A 27,501-nucleotide genomic window follows, 5' to 3' on the forward strand; every position below is an offset into this window, starting at 1 on the left:
TGGCGTCACGGTGACGCAGCGGGTAGAGCTGCTGCCTCACGGCGCCAGAGACCCGGGTTCCATCCTGACTACGGGCGCTGTCTGTACGGGGTTTGCACGTTCTCCCCGTGACCTGCGTGGGTTTTCTCCGGGTGCTCCGGTTTCCTCCCACACTCCAAAGACGTGCGGGTTTATAGGTTAATGGGCTTGGTATAATTGTAAATTGTCCCCAGTGTGTGTAGGATAGTGTTAGTGTGCGGGGATCGCTGGTCGGCACGGACTCGGTGGGCCGAAGGGCCTGTTTCTGCGCTATATCCCTAAACTCTAAAGTAAAGACTAAAGTTACTCTGGGATGGATGTGAAATTAAAGGTTTCTCTCGGCAACCATTGTTGTTGGGACAAAGTTGGCTTTCTTTAGTAAAGGAGTCATTCAGCATGAAACAGGCCCTTCGGCCCAATTAGCCCATGCTAATTAGGCCTGTTTCATGCTGAATGACTCCTTTACTAAAGAAAGCCAACATGCCCCATCTACACGAGTCCCACCTGCCCGCATTTGGCCCATATTCCTTAAAAACTTTCCTATCCATGTACTTGTCCAAACGTCTTTTAAGTGTTGTTATAGTACCCGCAATAGTCAACTACCTCCTCCGACAGTTCGTTCCATACATCCACCACCCTCTGTGTAAAAACGCACAGGGATTGCGGGTCGGCACGGATTCAGTGGGCAGAAGGGCCTGTTCCAGCATAGTATCTCTAAACTAACTTTGTAAAGATTACAGGGAAAAAAACTGCAGATGCTGGTTTAAATCGAAGGTAGACACAAAGTGCTGGAGTAACTCAGCAGGTCAGGCAGCATCTCGGGGGAAAAGGAATGGGTGACGTTTCGGGTCGAGACCCTTCTTCAGACTGATGTCAGGGGGGCGGGACAAAGGAAGGATATAGGTGGAGACAGGAAGATAGAGGGAGATCTGGGAAGGAGGAGGGGAAGAGAGGGACAGAGGAACTATCTGAAGTTGGAGAAGTCGACGTTCATACCACTGGGCCGCAAACTGCCCAGGCGAAAAATGAGGTGCTGTTCCTCCAATTTCCGGTGGGCCTCACTATGGCACTGGAGGAGGCCCATGACAGAAAGGTCAGACTGGGAATGGGAGGGGGAGTTAAAGTGCTGGGCCACCGGGAGATCAGTTGCGTTAATGCGGACCGAACGCAGATGTTCAGCGAAGCGATCGCCGAGCCTGCGCTTGGTTTCGCCGATATAAATAAGTTGACATCTAGAGCAGCGGATGCAATAGATGAGGTTGGAGGAGGTGCAGGTGAACCTCTGTCTCACCTGGAAAGACTGTTTGGGTCCTTGGATGGAGTTGAGGGGGGAGGTAAAGGGACAGGTGTTGCATCTCGTGCGGTTGCAGGGGAAAGTGCCCGGGGTTGGGGTGGTTTGGGTAGGAAGGGACGAGTGGACCAGGGAGTTACGGAGGGAACGGTCTCTGCGGAACGCAGAGAGGGGAGGGGATGGGAAGATATGGCCAGTGGTGGGGTCCCGTTGGAGGTGACGGAAATGTTGGTGGATGATATGTTGGATCCGCTGGCTGGTGGGGTGGAAGGTGAGAACGAGAGGGATTCTGTCCTTGTTGCGAGTGGGGGGAGGGGGAGCAAGAGCGGAGCTGCGGGATGTAGAAGAGACCCTAGTGAGAGCCTCATCTATAATGGAGGAGGGGAAGCCCCGTTTCCTGAAGAACGAGGACATCTCGGAAGCCCTAGTCTGAAACACCTCATCCCGGGCGCAGATGCGGCGTAGACGGAGGAATTGGGAGTAGGGGATAGACTTTTTGCAGGGGACCGGGTGGGAAGAAGTGTAGTCCAGATAGCTGTGCGAGTCAGTGGGTTTATAGTAGATGTCAGTCACTAGTCTGTCTCCTGTGACGGAGATGGTGAGGTCCAGAAACGGGAGGGAGATGTCAGAGATAGTCCAGGTATATTTAAGGGCAGGATGGAAATTGGAGGTGAAGTGTATGAAGTCAGTGAGTTCTGCATGGGTGTAAGAGGTAGCACCAATGCAGTCGTCGATGTAGCGGAGGTAGAGTTCGGGGATGGGGCCAGTGTACGTCTGGAACAGGGATTGTTCGACGTACCCGACAAAGAGGCAGGCGTAGCTAGGGCCCATGCGAGTGCCCATAGCTACGCCTCTGGTTTGGAGGAAGTGGGAGGAGTCAAAGGAGAAGTAGTTGAGGGTAAGAACCAGCTCTGCTAAGCGGAGGAGAGTGTTGGTCGATGGGGATTGGCTGGTTCTACGGTCGAGGAAGAAACGGAGGGCTTCGAGACCATCCTTGTGGGGGATGGAAGTGTAGAGTGACTGGACATCCATGGTGAAGATGAGGGAGTGGGGGCCTGGGAACCGGAAGTTATCCAGGAGATGGAGAGCGTGTGAGGTGTCTTGGACGTAGGTGGGGAGGGATTTAACCAGGGGGGATAGGATGGAGTCGAGGTAGGTAGAGATAAGTTCGGTGGGGCATGAGCAGGCAGAGACAATGGGTCTGCCGGGACAGTTGTGTTTGTGGATTTTGGGTAGGAGGTAGAATCGGGCCGTGCGGGGCTGGGGAACTATGAGATTGGAGGCACTGGGGGGTAGATCGCCGGAGATGATGGGCACCCATTCCTTCTCTCCCGAGATGCTGCCTGACCTGCTGAGTTACTCCAGCATTTTGTGAATAAATCGATTTGTACCAGCATCTGCAGTTATTTTCTTTTACGTCACCTATCCATGTTCTCCACAGATGCTGCCTGACCCGCTGAGTTACTCTGGCACTCTGTGTCTACCTGTGTACAGATAACCATAGTTATGGGAGCAAAGTGTTTTTTATAATCTTCAGCTACTGCCCGTGGTACCAACCTGCATCTGTCAGGATACTTTATAAACCGTTGTTCAATCACGGTCGTATTCCCGAGTGATCCGCTCCGGAACGATCAACGGAGTTTGCCGTTGCTCCAGTGTGTGTAACATTCAGGTGTTGCTGGTTTGGCCATTGGGGCTCAGTTTCAGTTTAGTTTATTGTCACGTGTACCGAGGTACAGTGAAAAGCTTTTGTTGCGCGCTAACCAGTCAGCGGAAAGACAATACATGATTACAATCGAGCCGTCCACAGTGAACAGATACATGATAAGGGAATAACGTTTAGTGCAAGGTAAAGCCAGTAAAGTCCGATCAAGGATAGTCCGAGGGTCACCAATGAGGTAGATAGTAGTTCAGCACTGCTCTCTGGTTGTGGTAGGATGGTTCAGTTGCCTGATAACAGCCGGGAAGAAACTGTCCCTGAATCTGGAGGTGTGCGTTTTCACACTTCTGTACCTCTTGCCCGATGGGAGAGGGGAGAAGAGGGAGTGGCCGGGGTGAGACTGGTCCTTGATGATGCTGCTGGCCTTGCCGAGGCAGCGTGAGGTGGAGATGGAGTCAGTGGGAGGGAGAGGGGAGAAGAGGGAGGGGACAATTTACAATTTTACCAAAACCAATCAGCCTGCAAACCTGCAAGTTTTTTGGAGTGTGGGAGGAAACCGGAGCACCCGGAGAAAACCCACGCAGGTCACGGGGAGAACGTACAAACTCCATATGGGTAGAGGTGAATCGGACAGTGTCCTAGCTTATGGAAGGGCCGTTCAGAAGCCTGATAACAGAGGGGAAGAAGCTGTCCCTGAGTCTGGTGGTGCGCGCTTTCAAGCTTCTGCACCTTCTGCCGGACGGGAGCGGGAAATAGAAGGAATGACCGGGGTGGGACACGGACACGTCTCTGATCATGTTGGCTGCTCTCCCGAGGCAGCGTGAAGTGTAGATGGAGTCAATGGTGGGGAGTGTGGTGTGTGTGATGGGCTGGGCCACATCTACAATGGTGGGGAGTGTGGTGTGGTGTGTGTGTGTAACCCGACTGTGTGCATCTGTAGAAGTTGGTGAGAGTTGCTGAACCTGACAGCCTGGTGTTAATGCGGAGGGTCGTGGGGGTCAGCAGTGGGGGTCAGAGGTCAGCAATGGGGTCTGAGGTCAGCGATGGGGGTCGGAGGTCAGCAGTGGGGTCAGAGGTCAGCAGTGGGGTCAGAGGGCCTGTGTGAGGGGACTTGCTGACGTCGTGTCTCATGGAGGTTTGCGTTCTCTTGCAGATGTCTGAAGGTCGCCGGTGTCAGGTACACCTTCTGGACGACAGGAAGCTGGAACTTCTTGTTCAGGTGAGTGGACAACCTCAGTCACGCTCAGAGTCAGAGACGCACAGCTGGGAAACTGGCGCACGGAGTCTCGTGCCCAGAGTAGGGGAATCGAGGACAGAGGTTCAAGGTGAAGGGGAAAAGATTCAATAGGAATCTGAGGGGTAACTTTTTCACACAGAGGGTGGTGGGTGCATGGTTCAAGCTGCCGGAGGAGGTAGTTGAGGCTGGGACTATCCCATCGTTTAAGAAACATTTAGACAGGTACATGGATAGGACAGGTTTGGAGGGATGTGGGCCAAACGCAGGCAGGTGGGACTAGTGTAGATGGGGCATGTTGGTCGGTGTGGGCAAGTGGGACTAGTGTAGATGGGGCATGTTGGTCGGTGTGGGCGGGTGGGACTAGTGTAGATGGGACATGTTGGTCGGTGTGGGCGGGTGGGACTAGTGTAGATGGGGCATGTTGGCCGGTGTGGGCAAGTTGGGCTTGTGTTTCCACGCTGTTTCACTCTATGACTCTATGTGAATTTGCTATTGGTGAGTAACCAAGCGGTCCACATTGTAAGTGTGACTCTGTGATCGGTGCTGTCACTGGTCAAACACGCTGTGGGGAACGTGCACAGCGGGCACTGACTGTGCGTCTGTACAGTGGGTGGCCTGTGCCATGGACGGTCTCTCTCTGTGTTAGAGTCACAGAGTGGTACAGCGTGGAAACAGGCCCTTCAGCCCAACATGCCCCATCTACACTAGTCCCACCTGCCCACACCGGCCAACATGCCCCATCTACACTAGTCCCACCCACCCACACCGACCAACATGCCCCATCTACACTAGTCCCACCTGCCCACACCGACCAACATGCCCCATCTACACTAGTCCCACCTGCCCACACCGACCAACATGCCCCATCTACACTAGTCCCACCTGCCCACACCGGCCAACATGCCCCATCTACACTAGTCCCACCTGCCTGCGCCTCTCTGTTTCTGTCTATCTCAAGGCTTTTGCACCCCGCGTTCGACCGTGAGTGTTGGTGCGGTTGGACTGAGGTGGGGCGATCTCATAAGGTCATAAGTGATAGAAGCAGAATGAGGCCGTTCGGCCCATCAAGTCTACTCAGCCATTCAATCGTGGCTGATCTATCTCTCCCTCCGAGCCCCATTCTCCTGCCTTCTCCCCATAACCCCTGACACCCGCACTAATCAAGAATCTGTCTATCTCAGCCTTAAAGATACCCACTGACTTGTGGCCTCCACAGCCGTCTGTGGCAATGAATCCCACAGATTCACGGCCCTCTGGCTAAAGAAATTCCTTCTCATCTCCTTCCCAAAAGAAGGTCCATTAATTCTGAGTGGGAGTGCTGTGGTCTTGGTGACGAGACAGGCCTTGACAGAACGAGGCTGATTATGCTCCAGACCGCTGGCTCTCTGACCCAGACAACATGTGAAACACATGGACACATGAACAACACAAAGACAGGCTCCCACCCACCCAGAGAGAATCAAGGGCCAGGGGGGGGAAAGCAGGGACGGAGGACTGATTTTGGATGATCAGCCATGATCACATGGAAGCAGAGAAAATAGGTGCAGGAGGAGGCCATTCGGCCCTTCGAGTTCAATATGATCACGGCTGATGATCCACAATCAGTACCCCGTTCCTGCTTTCTCCCCGTATCCCTTGATTCCGTTAGCCCTAAGAGCTAAATCTAACTCTCACTTGAAAACATCCAGTGAATTGGCCTCCACTGTCTTTTGTGAAATTTCATATTGAATGGCGGTGCTGGCTCGAAGGGCTGAATGGCCTACTCCTGCACCTATTATCTATGTTTCTAGCTTAGCACAGGCTCTTCGGCCCACAACGACCATGCTGAACGTGATGTTAGTGTAGGTTTGTTTAGAGATACCAACTCCACCAAGGCAGCAACTCCACCGCTGTGCCACTGTGTAGATCAGGTAATGCAGCGCCGGAGACCCGGGTTCCATCCTGACTACGGGTGCTGTCTGTACGGAGTTTGTACGTTCTCCCCGTGACCTGCGTGGGTTTTCTCCGGGTGCTCCGGTTTCCTCCCACACTCCAAAGACGTGCAGGTTTGTAGATTAATTGGCTTTGGTATAAATGTAAATTATCCCCAGTGTGTGTAGGATAGTGTTAGTGTGTGGGGATCGCTGGTCGGCACGGACCCGGTGGGCCGAAGGGCCTGTGGGGATCGCTGGTCGGCACGGACCCGGTGGGCCGAAGGGCCTGTTTCCGCGCTGTATCTCTAAAGTGTAAAGTGTGCGGGGAAGCGTGTTCTCACACGCACGTAACCATGGGCAGACACACGCAAATGTATAAACATGTATGAATATAAACATACATGAAGCTATGAAGACACGCACATACGTGCACACACAAATGCACACAAACATGTTCATGTCATGCAATAAAGCACATGCACTTTTGTATGTGCCTGAATGCACATGTATGTATGCCACAAAGATACAGCATGGAAACACGCCCTCCGTGTTCTATTTCACACATGTGGACAGGACTTCAACACACGCATGACTGCAGATTCCACTCCACCGCTTGGATTTGCCTTCGAGGCCAAATGTAAACAGACAGCAGTTTTCTATTTTAAATCGAAAATGAAATATCTTTGACTCACGGAGTCTCTTGCCCAGAGTAGGGGAATCGAGGGCCAGAGGACATGGGTTCAAGGTGAAGGGGAAAAGATGTAATGGGAACTTGAGGGGTAACTTTCTCACACATAGGGTGGTGGGTGTGTGGAACGAGCTGCCGGAGGAGGTAGTTGAGGCTGGGACTATCGCAACGTTTAAGAAACAGTTAGACAGGTACATGGATAGGACAGGTTTGGAGACTAGTGTAGATGGGGCATGTTGGTCGGTGTGGGCAGGTGGGACTAGCGTAGATGGGGCATGTTGGTCGGTGTGGGCAGGTGGGACTAGTGTAGATGAGGCATGTTGGTCAGTGTGGGCAGGTGGGACTAGTGTAGATGGGGCATGTTGGTCGGTGTGGGCAGGTGGGACTAGTGTAGATGGGGCATGTTGGTCGGTGTGGGAAGGTGGGACTAGTGTAGATGGGGCATGTTGGTCGGTGTGGGCAGGTGGGACTAGTGTAGATGGGGCATGTTGGTCGGTGTGGGCAGGTGGGACTAGTGTAGATGGGGCATGTTGGTCGGTGTGGGCAGGTGGGACTAGTGTAGATGGGGCATGTTGGTCGGTGTGGGCGGGTGGGACTAGTGTAGATGGGGCATGTTGGTCGGTGTGGGCGGGTGGGACTAGTGTAGATGGGGCATGTTGGTCGGTGTGGGCGGGTGGGACTAGTGTAGATGGGGCATGTTGGTCGGTGTGGGCGGGTGGGACTAGTGTAGATGGGGCATGTTGGTCGGTGTGGGCGGGTGGGACTAGTGTAGATGGGGCATGTTGGTCGGTGTGGGCAGGTGGGACTAGTGTAGATGTCTCTCTCTCTCTCTCTCTCTCTCTCCTGGCAACCTGTCAAGGCAGCTTGACTTTCAACCTTGCTGTTTGCTGCTTCGTTTTAGAAAGAGGTTTAGTCAGAGGGTGGTGAATCTGTGAGATTCTTTGCCACAGACGGCTGTGGAGGCCACAAGTCAGTAGATACTTTTTTGGCAGAGATAGATAGATTGTTGATCAGTGCGGGTGTCAGGGGTTATGGGGAGAAGGCAGGAGAATGGGGTTGAGAGGGAGAGATAGATCAGCCATGATTGAATGGCGGAGTGGACTTGATGGGCCGAATGGCCTCATTCTGCTCCTATCCCTTATGATCATGAATGCCGTCTCGTTGATTCCCTGCAAACCTCTCTTCCCTGCGGGCTGTTTTATTACCAGAACTGACTGGGCTACAGGTTTTGTCTGTTATTAACAACCCTGGCCTGTCACTAACAGTTCTGCCCGGGTATTTTATAGATTCTAGTTTAGTTTAGTGTCGTTTAGAGATACAGTGTGGATACAGGTGCTGTGGCCCACCGGGTCCACGCCGCCCAGCGATCCCTGCACACTAACACTATCCCACACACACTGGGGACAATTTACACTGACACCAAAGCCAATTAACCTACAAACATAGAAACATAGAAACATAAATCTGAAATCATCATCATTGGTCCAAAAACGCTCACCAAATCCACCCAAAACTTCATCCTCAACATTGATGGTCTCCCAGTATCCACCTCACCTCACATCCGGAATCTTGGAATCATCCTTGATCAAACCCTCTCCTTCGACAAACACATCAAACACATCACAAAGACAGCCTTCTTCCACCTCAAAAACATTGCCCGTCTCCGTCCATCCCTCTCCTCCACAGCTGCAGAAACCCTCATCCACGCCTTCATCACCTCCCGTCTGGACTACTGCAACAGCCTCCTCTATGGCGCACCCTCAAAAATCATCAATAAACTTCAATACATTCAAAACTCCGCTGCCCGTCTACTCACACACACCTCGATCCGTGACCATATCACCCCCGTCCTTTACAAACTCCACTGGCTCCCCATCCCCCAGAGAATCCAGTACAAAATCCTCCTCATAACCTACAAAGCCCTCCATAACCTGGCCCCATCCTACCTGACCGACCTCCTCCACAGGCACACTCCCACCTGCACCCTCCGCTCTGCCGCTGCCAATCTCTTATCCCCCCACATCCGGACCAAACTCAGATCCTGGGGGGACAGGGCTTTCTCCATCGCTGCTCCCACCCTATGGAACTCACTACCCCAAACCGTTAGAGACTCCTCCACACTCACCACATTCAAAACATCACTGAAGTCTCACCTGTTCAGTACTGCCTTCAACCACTGAAGGTCACCTCACCTACTGTCTCCTTTCTCTGTTCATTTATTTATTTACTTATTTATCTATTTATTCATTTCCCTATGTTCTCAAAATCTCTGTAAAGCGTCTTTGAGTATATGAAAAGCGCTATATAAATAAAATGTATTATTATTATTATTATTATAGAAAATAGGTGCAGGAGTAGGCCATTCGGCCCTTCGAGCCTGCACCACCATTCAATATGATCATGGCTGATCATCCAGCTCAGTATCCCGTACCTGCCTTCTCTCCATACCCCCTGATCCCTTTAGCCACAAGAGCCACATCTTACTCCCTCTTAAATATAGCCAATGAACTGACCTCAACTACCTTCTGTGGCAGAGAATTCCACAGACTCACCACTCTCTGTGTGAAAAAAAACGTTCTCATCTCGGTCCTAAAAGACTTCCCCCTTATCCTTAAGCTGTGACCCCTGCACGTCTTTGGAGTGTGGGAGGAAACCGGAGCGCCCGGAGAAAACCCACGCAGGTCACGGGGAGAACGTGCAAACTCCGTACAGACAGCACCCGTAGTCAGGATGGAACCCGGGTCTCTGGCACTGTGAGGCAGCAGCTCTACCCGCTGTACCACCGCGCCGACTTTATGTACTGCCTTAAAGGTTCTCCACAGATGCTGCCTGACCCGCTGAGTTACTCCAGCACTCTGTGACTGTCTTTGGTGTGAAGCAGGGTCTGAACATTCCGGCACATCCGACCCATAGCCGGCGACCAGAACTGCTCGCTGTGTCTCCCAGTGTGGTCTCACCAACCACCTTTACACAGCGGTGGATTCACACAGTCAGTCCATTCATTGTGCTTTGCCAGAGCAGTTTGCAAATCAGTTTGTGAGAGTGTATCTGGTTTCCCTTAAAGTGGGAACAGCAAGCAGGGAACCTCAATGTTTTACAACCACCCCATCCCCCGTCCTCCCCCGACACAGAGGCACGTTGTACTTTAACATGGACAGAGAGGATGTTTCCATTAGTGGGAGAGTCTAGGACCAGAGGGCACAGCCTCAGAATTAAAGGACTTTCCTTTAGGAAGGAGATGAGGAGGAATTTCTTTAGCCAGAGGGTGGTGAATCTGTGGGATTCTTTGCCACAGACGGCTGAGGAGGCCACAAGTCAGTGGGTATTTTTAAGGCAGAGATAGATTCTTGATCAGTGCGGGTGTCAGCGGTTATGGGGAGAAGGCAGGAGAATGGGGTTAGGAGGGAGAGATAGATCAGCCATGATTGAATGGCAGAGTTGACTTGATGGGCCAAATGGCCTAATTCTGCTCCTATCACTTATGACCTTATGAACATCCACAAAGAACTGCTCTTTAAATGATTCATGGATGAATTACCTGAGGTCACGGAGGCAGAACGAATTTGGCTCCTGAACATTAGAACTACCTCTCATAAATTAGTTTAGTTTAGAAACAGGCCCTTCGGCCCACCGAGTCCATGCTGACCAGCGATCCCCGCACACTAGCACTATCCTACACACACCAGGAAAATGTATACTTTTATCAAATTACACTACAAACCTGCACGTCTTTGGAGTGTGGGAGGAAACCGGAGCACCCGGAGAAAACCCACGCAGGTCACGGGGAGAACGTACAAACTCCGTACAGACAGCGCCTGTAGTCAGGATGGAACCCGGGTCTCTGTTGCTGTGAGGCAGCAGCTCTACCCGCTGCACCACCGTGCAGCCCTTTATCAACTGCCCAAAAGGTTCCCCACAGATGCTGCCTGACCCGCTGAGTTATTCCAGCACTCTGTGAAACGTCACCTATCCATGTTCTCCACAGATGCTGCCTGACCCACTGAGTTATTCCAGCACTCTGTGAAACGTCACCTATCCATGTTCTCTACAGATGCTGCCTGACCCGCTGAGTTACTCCAGCATTCTGTGTCTGTCCCATCTACACTAGTCCCACCTGCCTGCGCTTGGTCCAGATCCCTCCAAACCTGTCCTATCCATGTAACTGTCCAAGTGTCTGTACATCGACTCTAGTTATTCCTCTCAAGGCAATGAAACTATTACTTGCAGCAGCAGAACAGGCTTGCCAACACAATTACACATAGATAATATATAATGAACAATAATTCAATTGATTAATAACCACAATACTAGTGCAAAAACTCCCAAAGTCGGTAGTGCAACCACAGACACGGTCCATGGAAGATCACAGTTGCTGAGGTCAGTGTTGTGCAGCGTTCAACAGCCTGATGGTTGTTGGGAAGAAGCTGTTCTTGAACCTGGAAGTCACGGTTTTCAGGCTCCTGTACCTTCTTCCCCATAGTAGCAGCAAGATGAGAGTGTGGCCAGGGTGGTGTGGGTCAGTGAGAGTGTGGCCAGGGTGGTGTGGGTCAGTGAGAGTGTGGCCAGGGTGGTGTGGGTCAGTGAGAGTGTGGCCAGGGTGGTGTGGGTCAGTGAGAGTGTGGCCAGGGTGGTGTGGGTCAGTGAGAGTGTGGCCAGGGTGGTGTGGGTCAGTGAGAGTGTGGCCAGGGTGGTGTGGGTCAGTGAGAGTGTGGCCAGGGTGGTGTGGGTCAGTGAGTGTGGCCAGGGTGGTGTGGGTCAGTGAGTGTGGCCAGGGTGGTGTGGGTCAGTGAGAGTGTGGGGGGGGGTGTGGGTCAGTGAGAGTGTGGCCAGGGTGGTGTGGGTCAGTGAGAGTGTGGCCAGGGTGGTGTGGGTCAGTGAGAGTGTGGCCAGGGTGGTGTGGGTCTCTGATGATGCTGGCTGCCTTTTTGAGGCAACGCCTCCTGTAGATCCCTTTGATGGTGGGGGGGTCAGTGTGTGATGGACCTTTGATGGTGGGAGGTCAGTGTGTGATGGACCTTTGATGGTGGGGAGGTCAGTGTGTGATGGGCCGGGCAGTGTCCACCACTCTCTGTAGTCTGGCCGTTCGAGTTACTGGACCAGGCCAGCGCGCTGTGAGCTGAGAATATAATTTGCCATAATTGGCTCCAACTCAAATGCCATTCCTTGCGCGTGTTGTATCTGGGCAACTGCTGGTTAAGATAAATTAAGATCCATATGAGGGGGTATTGAGGTTTTTCTGAGTGTAAATTAAATATGAAAAGAGCATCCAATTGCCCGGCTATCTTTGTGGAAGTGGAAGGATTTGCAGAAAGGAAATTGGTGCACTTTAAATAAAACCTTTTCCACAAAACCTATTGTGTATCCAATTTGCATATAGAGAGAAAAATAATTAACAGAGAAGTTTTCCTTTGAAAAGATAATTCTTATCCTTAAGAAACAGTGGTTCTGCTCAGAACAATTTCTTTCTGAAAATGGTGATAATTTAACGTTATTTGCATAATTACAAATGCTTCAGTAATAGCTGGAAATATTGCCACCATTTGCTGCAAATACAATCCTGCGTCTCACCCACACCTTCTGTCAGGGAACTGGACCTTCCTAGTCTGAAAAAAGGTCTCGACCCGAAATGTCAACCATTCCTTCACTCCAGAGATGCTGCCTGACCCGCTGAGTTACTCCAGCACCCTGTGAAACGTCACCTATCCATGTTCTCCACAGATGCTGCCTGACCCGCTGAGTTACTCCAGCACTCTGTGTCTATCTTCCTATTGCATCGAGTATGAGTGGCACAGCAAGGAAAGAGGCCTTCTGCCCAACTCCCCCCTGCCCCTGCCCCAGGCCCTGTCACTCCCCATCCCCGCTCCCGTCCGGCAGAAGGTGCAGAAGCTTGAAAGCGCGCACCACCAGACTCAGGAACAACTTCTTCCCCTCTGTTATCAGGCTTCTGAACGGCCCTTCCATAAGCTGGGGTACTGTCCGATTCACCTCCACCCCATTGCGGACATTGGACTTTGTCTGTGGAACTGATGCGCTACAATGCTGAGAACTATATCCTGCACTCTGTATCTTCCCCTTTGCTAAGGAATAGATAGGTGACGTTTTATAGAGTGCTGGAGTAACTCAGCGGGTCAGGCAGCATCTGTGATTGTATTTATGTGTAGTATTATCTGATCTAATTGGATAGCACGCAGAACAAAGCTTTTCACTGTACCTCGGTACACGTGACAATAATAAAATTTAAACCTAAATCCCTTTGCTCTCCCTACTGCACAAGTTTGTCTTGCTGGTATGTTGGTATGGTATTATCTGATATATTCTGGATAGCATGTAGACCTGTCCAACCTCTCCCTGGAGCTAACACCCTCTAATCCAGACAGCATCCTGGCTAACCTCTCTGTACCCTCTCTAACCTCTCTGTTCCCTCTCTAACCTCTCTGTACCCTCTCTAACCTCTCTGTACCCTCTCTAACCTCTCTGTACCCTCTCTAACCTCTCTGTACCCTCTCTAACCTCTCTGTACTCTCTCTAACCTCTCCCTGAGCCAATAAGGACTCGACTAATAAGGGTTAACCCAAAACGTTACCCATTCCTTTTCTCCAGAGATGCTGTCTGACCTACTAAATTACTCCAGCTTTTTGTGTCTTCGAAACCTCCTCTAATCCAGGCATCGTTCTGGTAAGTAGGGCTGCCAACTGTCCCGTATTAGCCGGGACGTCCGGTATTTTGGGCTAAATTAGTTTGTTCCGTACGGGACCTCCCTTGTCCCATATTAGGCCCGGGGGGGGGGGGGGCGCTGTAGGCCCGGACACTGTAGGCCCGGACACTGAAGGCCCGGACACTGTTGGCCTGGATACTGTAGGCCCGGACACTGAAGGCCCGGACACTGTTGGCCTGGATACTGTAGGCCCGGACACTGAAGGCCCGGACACTGTAGGCCCGGACACTGAAGGCCCCGCGGCCTGCTGTAGGCCTGGACACTGTTGGCCCGGACACTGTAGGCCCAGACGCTGTAGGCCCGGGGGCCGCTGTAGGCCCGGACGCTGTAGGCCTAGACACTGTTGGCCCGGACACTGTAGGCCCTCGGGCTGCTGTAGGCCTGGACACTGTTGGCCTGGACACTGTAAGCCCGGACACTGTAGGCCCGGACACTGTTGGCCTGGACACTGTAGGCCCGGACACTGAAGGCCCGGACACTGTTGGCCTGGATACTGTAGGCCCGGACACTGTAGGCCCGGACACTGAAGGCCCGGACACTGTAGGCCCGGACACTGAAGGCCCCGCGGCCTGCTGTACGCCTGGACACTGTAGGCCCGGACACTGAAGGCCCGCCGGCCGCTGTAGGCTGGGACAGTGTAGGCTAACGGAGTGTGTTCGGGGAGCGGGGCCAAGTGTGTTCGCCTAACGGAGTTTACGTAGCAACCCTCCTCCCGGGCCGGGCGGCCGCCATTGGTGGAGCGGGAGCACGTGGCCGCTGGCTGGGTGAGGTCACCTTTTGTCCCTTATTTGAGAGTTAGAAAGTTGGCAACCCTTCTGGTAAACCTCCTGTGCTCCCTCTCCAAAGTGTCCACACCCTTCCTGTAATGGGGGCGAGAAGAACTGCTCACACTGCTCCACATTTTATCACCAACCAGAATTGGCAAGTATTTATTTTTTGCATCCTGATGAATCAAGGAAGAAGAAGCCAATTATTCAACACAGAGAGACTGTATCTCAGGCTGTGTCGGGTGAGATTAGTCATCTGTTCTCTTGTTCACAGTTTAACATGAACATACAGATTAGGAAATCCAAATTTGACAAAAGGCAGCAGAAGATAAAATTCCCATTTAGTGGCTAATTAGGAGTAGGCCTCTGGGCCTCTGGGCCTCTGGGCCTCTGAACATGCTCTCCCGTTTAATAACTTCAGCGTTGATCTGATTGTAATCTACAATCCCAGCAGCCCGCTGTAAACCTGCGCCCAAGTATCTCTTCTGATGGTCAGAGGGTGGTGAATGTGTGGGATTCATTGCCACAGACGGCTGTGGAGGCCCGGATAGAGTGGATGTGGAGAAGATGTTTCCACTAGTGGGAGAGTCTAGGACCAGAGGGCACAGCCTCAGAATTAAAGGACGTGTCTTTAGAAAGGAGATGAGGAGGAATTTATTTATTCAGAGGGTGGTGAATCTAGAGTCATAGAGTCATAGAGTGATACAGTGTGGAAACAGGCCCTTCGGCCCAACTTTCCCACACTGACCAACATGCCCCCATCTACACTAGTCCCACCTGCCCACACTGACCAACATGCCCCATCTACACTAGTCCCACCTGCCCACACTGACCAACATGCCCCATCTACACTAGTCCCACCTGCCCACACCGACCAACATGCCCCATCTACACTAGTCCCACCTGCCTGCACTTGGTCCATATCCCTCCAAACCTGTCCTATCCATGTACCTGTCTAACTGTTTCTTAAACGATGGGATAGTCCCAGCCTCAACTACCTCCTCCGGTAGCCTGTTCCATACACCCACCACCCTCTGTGTGAAAATGTTACCTCTCAGATTCCTATTAAATCTTTTCCCCTTCACCTTGAACCTATGTCCTCTGGTCCTCGATTCCCCTACTCTGGGCAAGAGACCCTGTTCATCTACCCGATCTATTCCTAATCTGTGGGACTCATTGCCACAGACGGCTGTGGAGGCCGAGTTAGTGGATATTTTTAAGGCGGAGATAGACAGGTTCAATGGTTCAATGGTCCTAAGTCACATGTACTGTGGTACAGGGAAATTTGATTTACCAAGCAGTTATACAAAAATTCTTGATTAGTGCTGGTGTCAAGGGTTATGGGGAGAAGGCAGGAGAATGGGGTTTGGAGGGAGAGATAGACCAGTCATGATTGAATGGCGGAGTAGACTTGATGGGCCGAATGGCCTAATTCTCCTCTTATCACTTGTGAACTTAAAAACATGCAGACCCTGCTTTAATGCCTTGGAGCAGGAAGAGTTCCAACAACACAAGGCTATCTAAGTAAAAACATTTTGTCTTAGAGAGTCTTTAGACATTAAATTTTAGAGATACAGCGCGGAAACAGGCCCTTCAGCCCACCGAGCCCGTGCCGACCAGCGGTCCCCACACACTAACACTATCCTACACACACTGGAGACAATTTACAATTTTACCAAAGCCAATTAATCTGCAAAACCCGCACGTCTTTGGAGTGTGGGAGGAAACCGGAGCGCCCGGAGAAAACCCACGCAGGTCACAGGGAGAACATACAAACTTCGTACAGACAGGGCCCGTAGTCAGGATGGAACCTGAGTCTCCGGCGCTGCATTCGCTATAAGGCAGCAACTCTACCGCTGCGCCACCGTGCCGCACCACAGATACAGGGAATAGCGTTTAGTCCAAGAAAAAAAAAAGAATAAAGATAATTAGGTTAGCGCAGCGGGTAGAGCTGCTGCCTCACAGCGCCAGAGACCCGGGTTCCATCCTGACTACGGGTGCTGTCTGTACGGAGTTTGCATGTTCTCCCCATGACCTGCGTGGGTTTTCTCCGGGTGCTCCGGTTTCCTCCCACACTCCAAAGACGTGCAGGTTTGTAGGTTAATTACTTTCGGAAAATTATCCCTGGTGTGCAGGATAGTGCTAGTATATGGGGTGACTGCTGGTCAGATGGGCCGAAAGGCCTGTTTCCAGGTGCATCTCCAAGGGAAAGTGTAAAGATAGTCCGAGGGTCTCCAATGAGGTTATTCAGCACTGCTCTCTGGTTGTGGTAGGATGGTTCAGTTGCCTGATAACAGCCGGGAAGAAACTGTCCGTGAATCTGGAGGTGTGCGTTTTCACACTTCTGTACCTCTTGCCCGATGGGAGAGGGGAGAAGAGGGAGTGGCCGGGGTGAGACTGGTCCTTGATTATGCTGCTGACCTTGCCGAGGCAGCGTGAGGTGGAGATGGAGTCGGTGGAAGGGAGGTTGGTTTGTGTGATGGTGTGGGCTGCGTCCACAACTCTCTGCGATTTCTTGTGGCCTTGGATGGAGCTGGTCCATGGTAGATTGGCAGATCAATTTTCCTCTTGGGATAAATAAAGTTCCATCGTATTGTATTGTTTCCAAACCGAGCTGTGACTCATCCCGATAAAATGCTTCCCAGGGCGCATCTGTAGCAGTTGGTGAGAGTTCTTGAGGTCATGCTGAAATTCCTCAGCTTTCTCAGGACCTAGAGGCGTTGTGGGGAGAGGAAATGAGTTTAAATTTGCACCATGTTCAACACGCACATTGTGGGTCGTGGTTGTATGGTGCTGAGGTTGTGCTACTGGTCTGTAGTCGGGTGCTGCAGTGTGGTTCCTGTCTGGAGCAGTCAGCCGGATAAAACGTTGATCCATGAGCCCACGGTCCTTGAAGAGGATGTGGTCAATCCCACGCCCGATTACACACGCGAGCTCCACCATCATCCTGCACTGAGTTACTCCAGCACTCTGTGAAACGTCACCTATCCATGTTCTCCACAGATGCTGCCTGATCCGCTGAGTTACTCCGGCACTCTGTGAAACGTCACCTATCCATGTTCTCCACAGATGCTGCCTGACCCGCTGAGTTACTCCAGCACTCTGTGAAACGTCACCTATCTATTCCTGCCCAGGACAGGAAGGCCCTGCGGAGAGTAGTGCGTTCGGCAGAACGCACTATGGGAACTACACTCGACCCCCTGCAGGACCTATACATCAGGAGGTGCAGATCCAGAGCCAGCAACATTATGGGGGACCCCTACCACCCCAGCAACGGACTGTTCCAGCTGCTACGGTCAGGCAAACGCCTCCGCTGTCACGCTGTGAAAACAGAGAGGATGAGACGGAGTTTCTTCCCACAGGCCATCAGGACTGTTAACTCTCATATCACCAGGGACTCATTTAATTTACTGTCTTCATTTATTTTTTGTGTTATTTTTTTTTTTGTATTCTGTTTTGTAGTTTAGCACAATCCACAGGCGTTACCACTTTCATTTCACTGCACATCTTGTATGTGACAAATAAACTTGACTTGACTTGACTTGGATGGGACAGGTTTGGAGGGATATGGACCAAGCGCAGGCAGGTGGGACTAGTGTACCTGGGGCATGTTGGCCGGTGTGGGCAGGTGGGACTAGTGTAGATGGGGCATGTTGGTCGGTGTGGGCAGGTGGGACTAGTGTACCTGGGGCATGTTGGCCGGTGTGGGCAGGTGGGACTAGTGTAGATGGGGCATGTTGGTCGGTGTGGGCAGGTGGGACTAGTGTAGATGGGGCATGTTGGTCGGTGTGGGCAGGTGGGACTGGTATAGATGGGGCATGTTGGTCGGTGTGGGCAGGTGGGACTAGTGTAGATGGGGCATGGTGGGCGGGTGGGACTAGTGTAGATGGGGCATGTTGGTCGGTGTGGGCAGGTGGGACTAGTGTAGATGGGGCATGTTGGTCGGTGTGGGCAGGGGGGACTAGTGTAGATGGGGCATGTTGTTCGGTGTGGGCAGGTGGGACTAGTGTAGATGGGGCATGGTGGGCGGGTGGGACTAGTGTAGATTGGGCATGTTGGTCGGTGTGGGCAAGTTGGGCTGAAGGGCCTGTTGCGTGCTGTGTGATTCTATGACCCTCTGGGTCAGCAGCTCAGAACGTGTCCACTTGGTTGCTTCCCCACTGACCGCTGTGAATCCGTGTTCAGGCGTGTGCTGGGGGTATGAAGCGTGTGCTGGGGGTATGAAGCGTGTGCTGGGGGTATGAAGCGTGTGTCTCTATTCCCTGTCTCAGTGGTCGGTTTCAACAGTCAAGCGTTTAATTGTCACACTTGTACTTGCAGCAGCATTACAATAGACAATAGGTGCAGGAGGAGGCCATTCGGCCCTTCGAGGCAGCACCACCATTCAATGTGATCATGGCTGATCATTCTCAATCAGTACCCCGTTCCTGCCTTCTCCCCATACCCCCTGACTCCGCTATCCTTAAGAGCTCTATCCAGCTCTCTCTTGAATGCATTCAGAGAATTGGCCTCCACTGCCCTCTGAGGCAGAGAATTCCACAGATTCACAACTGTCCGACTGAAAAGGGTTTTCCTCATCTCTGTTCTAAATGGCCTATCCCTTATTCTTAAACTGTGGCCCCTTGTTCTGGACTCCCCCAACATTGGGAACATGTTTCCTGCCTCTAACGTGTCCAACCCCTTAATAATCTTATACGTTTCGATAAGATCCCCTCTCATCCTTCTAGATTCCAGTGTATACAAGCCTAGTCGCTTTACATGCCCATAAACGACGATTAATAGATCATATATAAATACACCAAAAAATCAATAAATCAGTAACGACAAGACTAGTGTGGAAAACACCAAAGTCGGTAGTGCAACCAAAGACACGGTCCGTAGAAGATCACAGCTGCTGAGGTCAGTGTTGTGCAGCGTTCAACAGCCTGATGGTTGTTGGGAAGAAGCTGTTCTTAACCTGGAGGTCACGGTTTTCAGGCTCCTGTACCTTCTCCCCCATGGTAGCAGCGAGATAAGAGTGTGGCCAGGGTGGTGTGGGTCAGTGAGAGTGTGGCCAGGGTGGTGTGGGTCAGTGAGAGTGTGGCCAGGGTGGTGTGGGTCAGTGAGAGTGTGGCCAGGGTGGTGTGGGTCAGTGAGAGTGTGGCCAGGGTGGTGTGGGTCAGTGAGAGTGTGGCCAGGGTGGTGTGGGTCAGTGAGAGTGTGGCCAGGGTGGTGTGGGTCAGTGAGAGTGTGGCCAGGGTGGTGTGGGTCAGTGAGAGTGTGGCCAGGGTGGTGTGGGTCAGTGAGAGCGTGGCCAGGGTGGTGTGGGTCAGTGAGAGTGTGGCCAGGGTGGTGTGGGTCAGTGAGAGTGTGGCCAGGGTGGTGTGGGTCAGTGAGAGTGTGGCCAGGGTGGTGTGGGTCAGTGAGAGTGTGGCCAGGCAGTGTCCACCACTCTCTGTGGTCCCCTTCGTCCCTGGGTATTTGTTGCTGAACCAGGCCGTGATGCAACCAGTCAGTCTGCTCTCTACCGATTGAAGAGGTTTGGTATAAGAAAATAACTGCAGATGCTGGTACAAATCGAAGGTATTTATTCACAAAACGCTGGAGTAACTCAGCGGGTCAGGCAGCATCTCAGGAGAGAAGGAATGGGTGACGTTTCGGGTCGAGATGTGTACAGTCGAGTGTTTCACTCCATGGCTCAGGATGGGAGTGTTCTTTAGGGGCAATCCTCTCGGCTGTGTATGACTGATTATGATTTGAAGGCAGCCTCCACATTCAACCCAGTCTCCATCAGAGAGGAAAGGCCACACTTTTAATTAAAAGTGCTCTCCAATCTTTTTTTTCTAATAAATAAGCAGGAAATTGCAAACCGGCCGATAAGGACTGTGCCTAAAGCAGGGAACGAGGTTGCCTGGTGTTAAACAGCTTTCTGTACTTGAATAAATTGGTCGTTGCTCTCTGAAGCAGCCGACGCTGGCAGATAGAGGTCTCAGTAAAGTTCACTTCAGTTCAGATTAGTTTATTGTCACGTGTACCGAGGTACAGTGAAAAGCTTTTGTTGCGCACTAACCAGTCAGTGGAAAGACAATACATGATTACAATCGAGCCATCCACAGTGAACAGATACATGATAAAGGGAATAACGTTTAGTGCAAGGTAAAGCCAGCAAAGTCCAGTCAAGGATAGTCCGAGGGTCACCAATGAGGTAGATAGTAGTTCAGCACTGCTCTCTGGTTGTGGTAGGATGGTTCAGTTGCCTGATAACAGCCGGGAAGAAACTGTCCCTGAATCTGGAGGTGTGCGTTTTCACACTTCTGTACCTCTTGCCCGATGGGAGAGGGGAGAAGAGGGAGTGGCCGGGGTGAGACTGATTCTGCAGCAGGCCTTGCCGAGGCAGCGTGAGGTGTACCTCTTGCCTGATGGGAGAGGGGGGGGAGAGGGAGTGACCTAATACAGTCCGAGGACTGACACTGAGAGGAAGGCAAACATTCACACACTTCCTTTCCTGATATAGAGTCATAAAATGACAGAGTGTAAACAGGCCCTTCAGCCCAACGTGCCCACACCGACCAACATGCCCCATCTACACTAGTCCCACCCACCCACACCGACCAACATGCCCCATCTACACTAGTCCCACCTGCCCACACCGACCAACATGCCCCATCTACACTAGTCCCACCTGCCCACACCGACCAACATGCCCCATCTACACTAGTCCCACCTGCCCACACCGACCAACATGCCCCATCTACACTAGTCCCACCTGCCTGCGTTTGGCCCCTATCTCCGGGTGCTCCGGTTTCCTTCTAAACCCGCACAATTAGTCTGAAGAAGGGTCCTGACACGAAACGTCACCTATCCATGTTCTCCACAGATGCTGCCTGACCCGCTGAGTTCCTCCAGCACTCTGTGTCTTGCTCCTATTTGTCCTTCCTCGCTTTCCCTTTGATAAACCATCTCCTTGTTGTGTTTCGCTGTAACGCTGGGCGTGAGTTCCTTCTCTCTCCCAGTCACTGCGATGCAGAAACAGGCCACATCTGCTTGGAATTAAAGGCCGGTGAACACACTGCGCCTGTATTCAGACTGGTGGCAACAAAGGTGCTGTGATTATCTATCACACACAAGATGGAGAGACCCCTCTGCCTTGGCCCTGGGCTTGTGTCGGTCGTGTCCACACAACCCTGCTCATTTTCAGCCCAGTTCAGTCCCATTTCAGTACAGTTTCGTTTCTAGTCACGTGTACCGAGGCGTGTGGGGACCGCTGGGCGGCGCGGACACGGTGGGACTAATGCCGTTTCCCCGCTGTATCTCTAAACTAAACTCAACTAAAATGTAATCATCACTTCTAATCAAATCAGCAGACGAACTTTAAGGTCGGGGAGGGGCAAAGTTTAAAGGAGATGTGTGTGGGGGCAGGTTTATTACACAGAGGGGGGTGTGCGACTGGGACACACTGCCAGAGGTGGGGGTGGAGGCAGATACGATCGTGGTGTTCCAGAGGCTGTAGGCAGGCGGGTGGACACGCAGGGAATGGAGGGACATGGATCACGTGCAGGCGGAGGTGGAAGACGGTAAACGTTGTTCACCTTCCATCACGGAGGGGAACGTGAGGTCACTATAAACAAGATGGACGCCCTGCCTGCGCCGGTGGGGACTCGGAGGTAGTGGCGTGCGTGCGGTGGTCTTGGTGTTTGTCGGGACCTGGCTCCATGGGGACATCGCAAGGTCTGGGTGCGAGTGTGGACGGGGACTGCAGAGAGAGTGACCATGGTCGGGACAACTCTGGTCCCATCACGGTGAAGGAACGCGCGTGTGTGTGTGTGCGTGTGCGTGTGGCCCGGACATTGAACTCCTGGCTGTGGCATCCCGCTTATGCTGTGTGCCCTGGGGATTCTCACAAGCCAACCGTCCCGTATTAGCCGGGACATCCCGTATTTTGGGATAAGTTAGTTTGTCCCGTATGGGACCGCCCTTGTCCCGTATTAATAGGGTTGCCAACTTCCTCACTCCCAAATACGGGACAAGATGACGTCACCGCCCTGCGCCCCACGTGACCTCACCCAGCCAGCGGCCACCTGCTCCTGCTCCAACAATGGCGGCCGCCCGGGCCGGGAGCACGTGGCCGCTGGCTGGGTGAGGTCACGTGGGGCGCAGGGCGGTGACGTCACCCTTTGTCCCGTATTTGGGAGTGAGGAAGTTGGCAACCCTACTCACGCCGCTGCGGTGGCTGGTCATGTTTAATCTTTATGTAGTTTAGTATCTTGTCACTTTTGTGTTGTGACTGTGTGGTAAATCAAATTTCACCGCACCTCGGCACACGTGACAATGAAGGACCATTGAACCATTGAGTTCAACGTGGTCATCATGATTTTTCAGCGTGGTTATCGTGGGCTGGTGGGCCCGTTCCTGTGATGCACTTTTCTATGTTGTGTGAGAGAATATGAGAGAGAGCAATTTACAGGAAAAAAACTGCAGATGCTGGTTTAAATCGAAGGTAGAAATAAAATGCTGGAGTAACTCAGCGGGTCAGGCAGCATCTCTGGAGAACATGGATAGGTGACGTTTCACAGAGTGCTGGAGTAACTCAGCGGGTCAGGCAGCATCTCTGGAGAACATGGATAGGTGACGTTTCACAGAGTGAAACAACGTCACCCATTCCTTCTCTCCCGAGATGCTGCCTGACCCGCTGAGTTACTCCAGCATTTTGTGTCTACCCTCGGGACAATTTACATTTACACCAAGCCAATTAACCCACAAACCTGCACGTGATTGGAGTGTGGGAGGAAACCGGAGCACCCGGAGAAAACCCACGCAGGTCACGGGGAGAACGTGCAAACTCCGTACAGACAGCACCCGTAGTCGGGATGGAACCCGGGTCTGTGGCGCTGTGAGGCAGCAGCTCTACCCGCTGCACCACCGTGCTGCCCACGTGTGCTAATGGTTCTGTTTTGTCTCTTACAGCCCAAGCTCCTGGCCAAGGAGCTGCTGGACCTGGTGGCTTCGCACTTCAGTCTGAAGGAGAAGGAATACTTTGGGATCGCCTTCACGGATGATACGTGAGTCCTGCAACTGCAAGAATATGCCCAACCGTGTCTAGAGTTTAGAGATACAGCGCGGAAACAGGCCCTTCGGCCCACCGAGTCCGTGCCGACCAGCGATCCCCGCACACTAACACTATCCTACACACACTAGGAACAATTTACAATTTTACCAAAGCCAATTAACCTACAAACCCGCACGTCTTTGGAGTGTGGGAGGAAACCGGAGCACCCGGAGAAAACCCACGCAGGTCACGGGGAGAACGTACAAACTCCGTACAGACAGCGCCCGTAGTCGGGATGGAACCCGGGTCTCTGGCGCCGTGAGGCAGCAGCTCTACCCGCTGCACCACCGTGCCGAAGTCTTTTATTTCAGGCACCACTGTAGGAGGAGGAGGAGTGAAATGTGTCTTTAGCTGTGATAAAGATTCAGGAACACAGTGTCTGAATAGATTCTGCTAACTCAATTTCACAATTAATTTTGCAGGAACTATATTGGGTGATCAGTAGATTTCAGGGCTTGGCAGTTTTTGCAGGATCTGATTCTATTAACCCAGTTATGTTTGCAAAGCTTATTGAAATCTCTTACCCAGAACGCGCGTTTCCCTTGTTACTGATGGTGTTGCAGGTTAATGCTGACATTAATGGCTGTTGTATTGTGCACACTCACCACTCATGCCTCCGTGACAATTATTAAAGGCACCAGAGGACAAGACTGCTTTCTGTTGACCAAAGGCATCGCTAGGTGTGAGATAGGACTAGATATGGGCCAGCCATGAACTAGAGTCATCGAGCTTTACAGTACGGAAACAGGCCCTTCGGCCCAACTTGTCCATTCTGGTCAAGTTGCTATTTTGGGCTAGTCCCCATTTTTCTCTAAATCCACAGAGCGCAGTACAGCACAGGAACAGGCCCTTCGGCCCACAAAGTCCGTGCCGACCACCATGCCAAGACCAACTCTTACCTGCCTGCACGTGATCCATGTCCCTCCATTCCCTGCGTATCCATGTGCCTGTCTAAAACCCTCTGAAACACCACTATCGTATCTGCCTCCACCCCCACCCCTGGCAGCGCGTTCCGGGCCCCCACCCCCCTCTGTGTAATAAACCTGCCCCACACATCTCCTTTAAACTTTGCCCCTCTCACCTTAAATCTATATCCTCCAGTATTTGATTTTTCCATCCTGAGAAAAAGGCTCTGACTGTCTACCCTATCTCTGCTTCCCATAATTTTATACACTTGTATCAGGCCTCCCCTCAACATCTGACCTGTCAGGGAAAACAATCCCAGTCTGTCCAACCTCTCTGTGTAGCTAATGCCTCTAATCCAGGCAGTATCTGGCAAACCTCCTCTCCAACCTCTCCAACCTCTGTGTAGCTCATGCCCTCTAATCCAGGCAGCATCTGGTGAACCTCCTCTGTACCCTCTCCCTGTAGCTGGAACCCTCTAATCCAGGCAGTATCTGGCAAACCTCCTCTCCAACCTCTCCAACCTCTCTGTGTAGCTAATGCCCTCTAATCCAGGCAGCGTCTGGTGAACCTCCTCTGTACCCTCTCCCTGTAGCTGGAACCCTCTAATCCAGGCAGTATCTGGCAAACCTCCTCTCCACCCTCTCCAAAGTCTCCGCATCCTTCCTGTAATGGGGGCGACCAGAACTCAACCCAAAACGTCACCCATTCCTTCTCTCCACAGATGCTGCCCGTCCCGCTGAGTTACTCCAGCTTTCTGTGTCTGTCTGCGGAAACTATATGTGTATGTAAAATTGTCTTGCATTCCTCTTGAATAACATGAAGTGCTTCTGCTGGTATGGTCCATCACATAATATACTGCACACTTTGTGTTGACACACACAGACAATTAAATAAATGTTTGCCAAGTCTCATTTCCATGTCAGACAGTGGGGGTCGTTGTTGGAGACGGTGTGGATGTGTGGGGGATTTACTGGACACGTTTCCAGTGGGTGTTTGAGTGAATTTGGCCCATTGTGCGCCACACTTACAGCCTAACAAAGGAAAGCTGTTACGGTCGTACACCATTGGTGACTGATACCAAGAGACCATGTAACTGTGTAGCTGAACTGTCCTACCGCAACCAGAGAGTAGTGCCACGAACAGAGGCACGGTGGCGCAGCGGGTAGAGCTGCTGCCTCACAGCGCCAGTGACCCGGGTTCCATCCCGACTACGGGCGCTGTCTGTACGGAGTTTGTACGTTCTCCCCATGACCTGCGTGGGTTTTCTCCGAGATCTTCGGTTTATAGACAATAGACAATAGACAATAGGTGCAGGAGGAGGCCATTCAGCCCTTCGAGCCAGCACCGCCATTCAATGCGATCATGGCTGATCACTATCAATCAGTACCCCGTTCCTGCCTTCTCCCCATACCCCCTCACTCCGCTATCCTTAAGAGCTCTATCCAGCTCTCTCTTGAAAGCATCCAACGAACTGGCCTCCACTGCCTTCTGAGGCAGAGAATTCCACACCTTCACCACCCTCTGACTGAAAAAGTTCTTCCTCATCTCCGTTCTAAATGGCCTACCCCTTATTCTCAAACTGTGGCCCCTTGTTCTGGACTCCCCCAACATTGGGAACATGTTATCTGCCTCTAATGTGTCCAATCCCCTAATTATCTTATATGTTTCAATAAGATCCCCCCTCATCCTTCTAAATTCCAGTGTATACAAGCCCAATCGCTCCAGCCTTTCAACATACGACAGTCCCGCCATTCCGGGAATTAATCTAGTGAACCTACGCTGCACGCCCTCCATAGCAAGAATATCCTTCCTCAAATTTGGAGACCAAAACTGCACACAGTACTCCAGGTGCGGTCTCACCAGGGCCCGGTACAACTGTAGAAGGACCTCTTTGCTCCTATACTCAACTCCTCTTGTTACGAAGGCCAACATTCCATTGGCTTTCTTCACTGCCTGCTGTACCTGCATGCTTCCTTTCATTGACTGATGCACTAGGACACCCAGATCTCGTTGAACTCCCCCTCCTCCTAACTTGACACCATTCAGATAATAATCTGCCTTTCTATTCTTACTTCCAAAGTGAATAACCTCACACTTATCTACATTAAACTGCATCTGCCATGTATCCGCCCACTCACACAACCTGTCCAGGTCACCCTGCAGCCTTATTGCATCTTCCTCACAATTCACACTACCCCCCAACTTAGTATCATCTGCAAATTTGCTAATGGTACTTTTAATCCCTTCGTCTAAGTCATTAATGTATATCGTAAATAGCTGGGGTCCCAGCACCGAACCTTGCGGTACCCCACTGGTCACTGCCTGCCATTCCGAAAGGGACCCATTTATCCCCACTCTTTGCTTTCTGTCTGTTAACCAATTTTCTATCCATGTCAGTACCCTACCCCCAATACCATGTGCCCTAATTTTGCCCACTAATCTCCTATGTGGGACCTTGTCGAAGGCTTTCTGAAAGTCGAGGTACACCACATCCACTGACTCTCCCACACTCCAAAAACGTGCAGGTTTGTAGGTTAATTGGCTGGGAAAATGTAAAAATTGTCACTGGTGGGTATTGGATGGTGTTAGTGTGCGGGGATCGCTGGGCGGCGCGGACCCGGTGGGACGTAAGGGCCTGTTTCCGCGCTGTATCTCTAAACTAAACTAAATCACCCTCCCTCCCACTGACTCCATCTACACCTCACGCTGCCTCGGCAAGGCCAGCAGCATAATCAAGGACCAGTCTCACCCCGGCCACCCCCTCTTCTCCCCTCTCCCATCGGGCAAGAGGTACAGAAGTGTGAAAACGCACACCTCCAGATTCAGGGACAGTTTCTTCCCGGCTGTTATCAGGCAACTGAACCATCCTACCACAACCAGAGAGCAGTGCTGAACTACTATCTACCTCATTGGTGACCCTCGGACTATCCTTGATTGGACTTTACTGGCTTTACCTTGCACTAAACGTTATTCCCTTATCTTGTATCTGTAAACTGTGGACGGCTCGATTGTAATCATGGATTGTCTTTCCGCTGTCTGGTTAGCGAGTGACCAAGAAGCTTTTCACTGTACCTCGGTACACGTGACAATGATAAACTGAACTCAACTAAAACCTGTGTAAGGGCCGTTCAGAAGCCTGATAACAGAGGGCAAGAAGCTGTTCCTGAGTCTGGTGGTGCGCGCTTTCAAGCTTCTGTACCTTCTGCCGGACGGGAGCGGGG

General features: G+C 51.9%; 2 protein-coding genes across 2 annotated transcripts in view; one reads left to right on the forward strand and one right to left on the reverse strand.

Moving 5' to 3' along the window:
• Nucleotides 1-23,331, forward strand: part of LOC144605052 (FERM domain-containing protein 4B-like) — a 36,177-nt gene extending 12,846 nt beyond the window's left edge. Inside the window, exons 2-3 of the mRNA XM_078420094.1 lie at nt 4,123-4,188; nt 23,233-23,331. Of these exons, the coding sequence (XP_078276220.1) occupies nt 4,123-4,188; nt 23,233-23,331 (165 nt within the window). The remainder of the gene's footprint in view (nt 1-4,122; nt 4,189-23,232) is intronic.
• Nucleotides 1-27,501, reverse strand: part of LOC144604774 (endosome/lysosome-associated apoptosis and autophagy regulator family member 2-like) — a 174,972-nt gene that overhangs the window by 70,926 nt on the left and 76,545 nt on the right. The gene's annotated exons all lie outside the window — the stretch shown is intronic.

Source organism: Rhinoraja longicauda, chromosome 23, assembly GCF_053455715.1.
Source record: "Rhinoraja longicauda isolate Sanriku21f chromosome 23, sRhiLon1.1, whole genome shotgun sequence".
In the NCBI taxonomy this organism is placed as follows: Eukaryota; Metazoa; Chordata; class Chondrichthyes; order Rajiformes; family Arhynchobatidae; genus Rhinoraja; species Rhinoraja longicauda.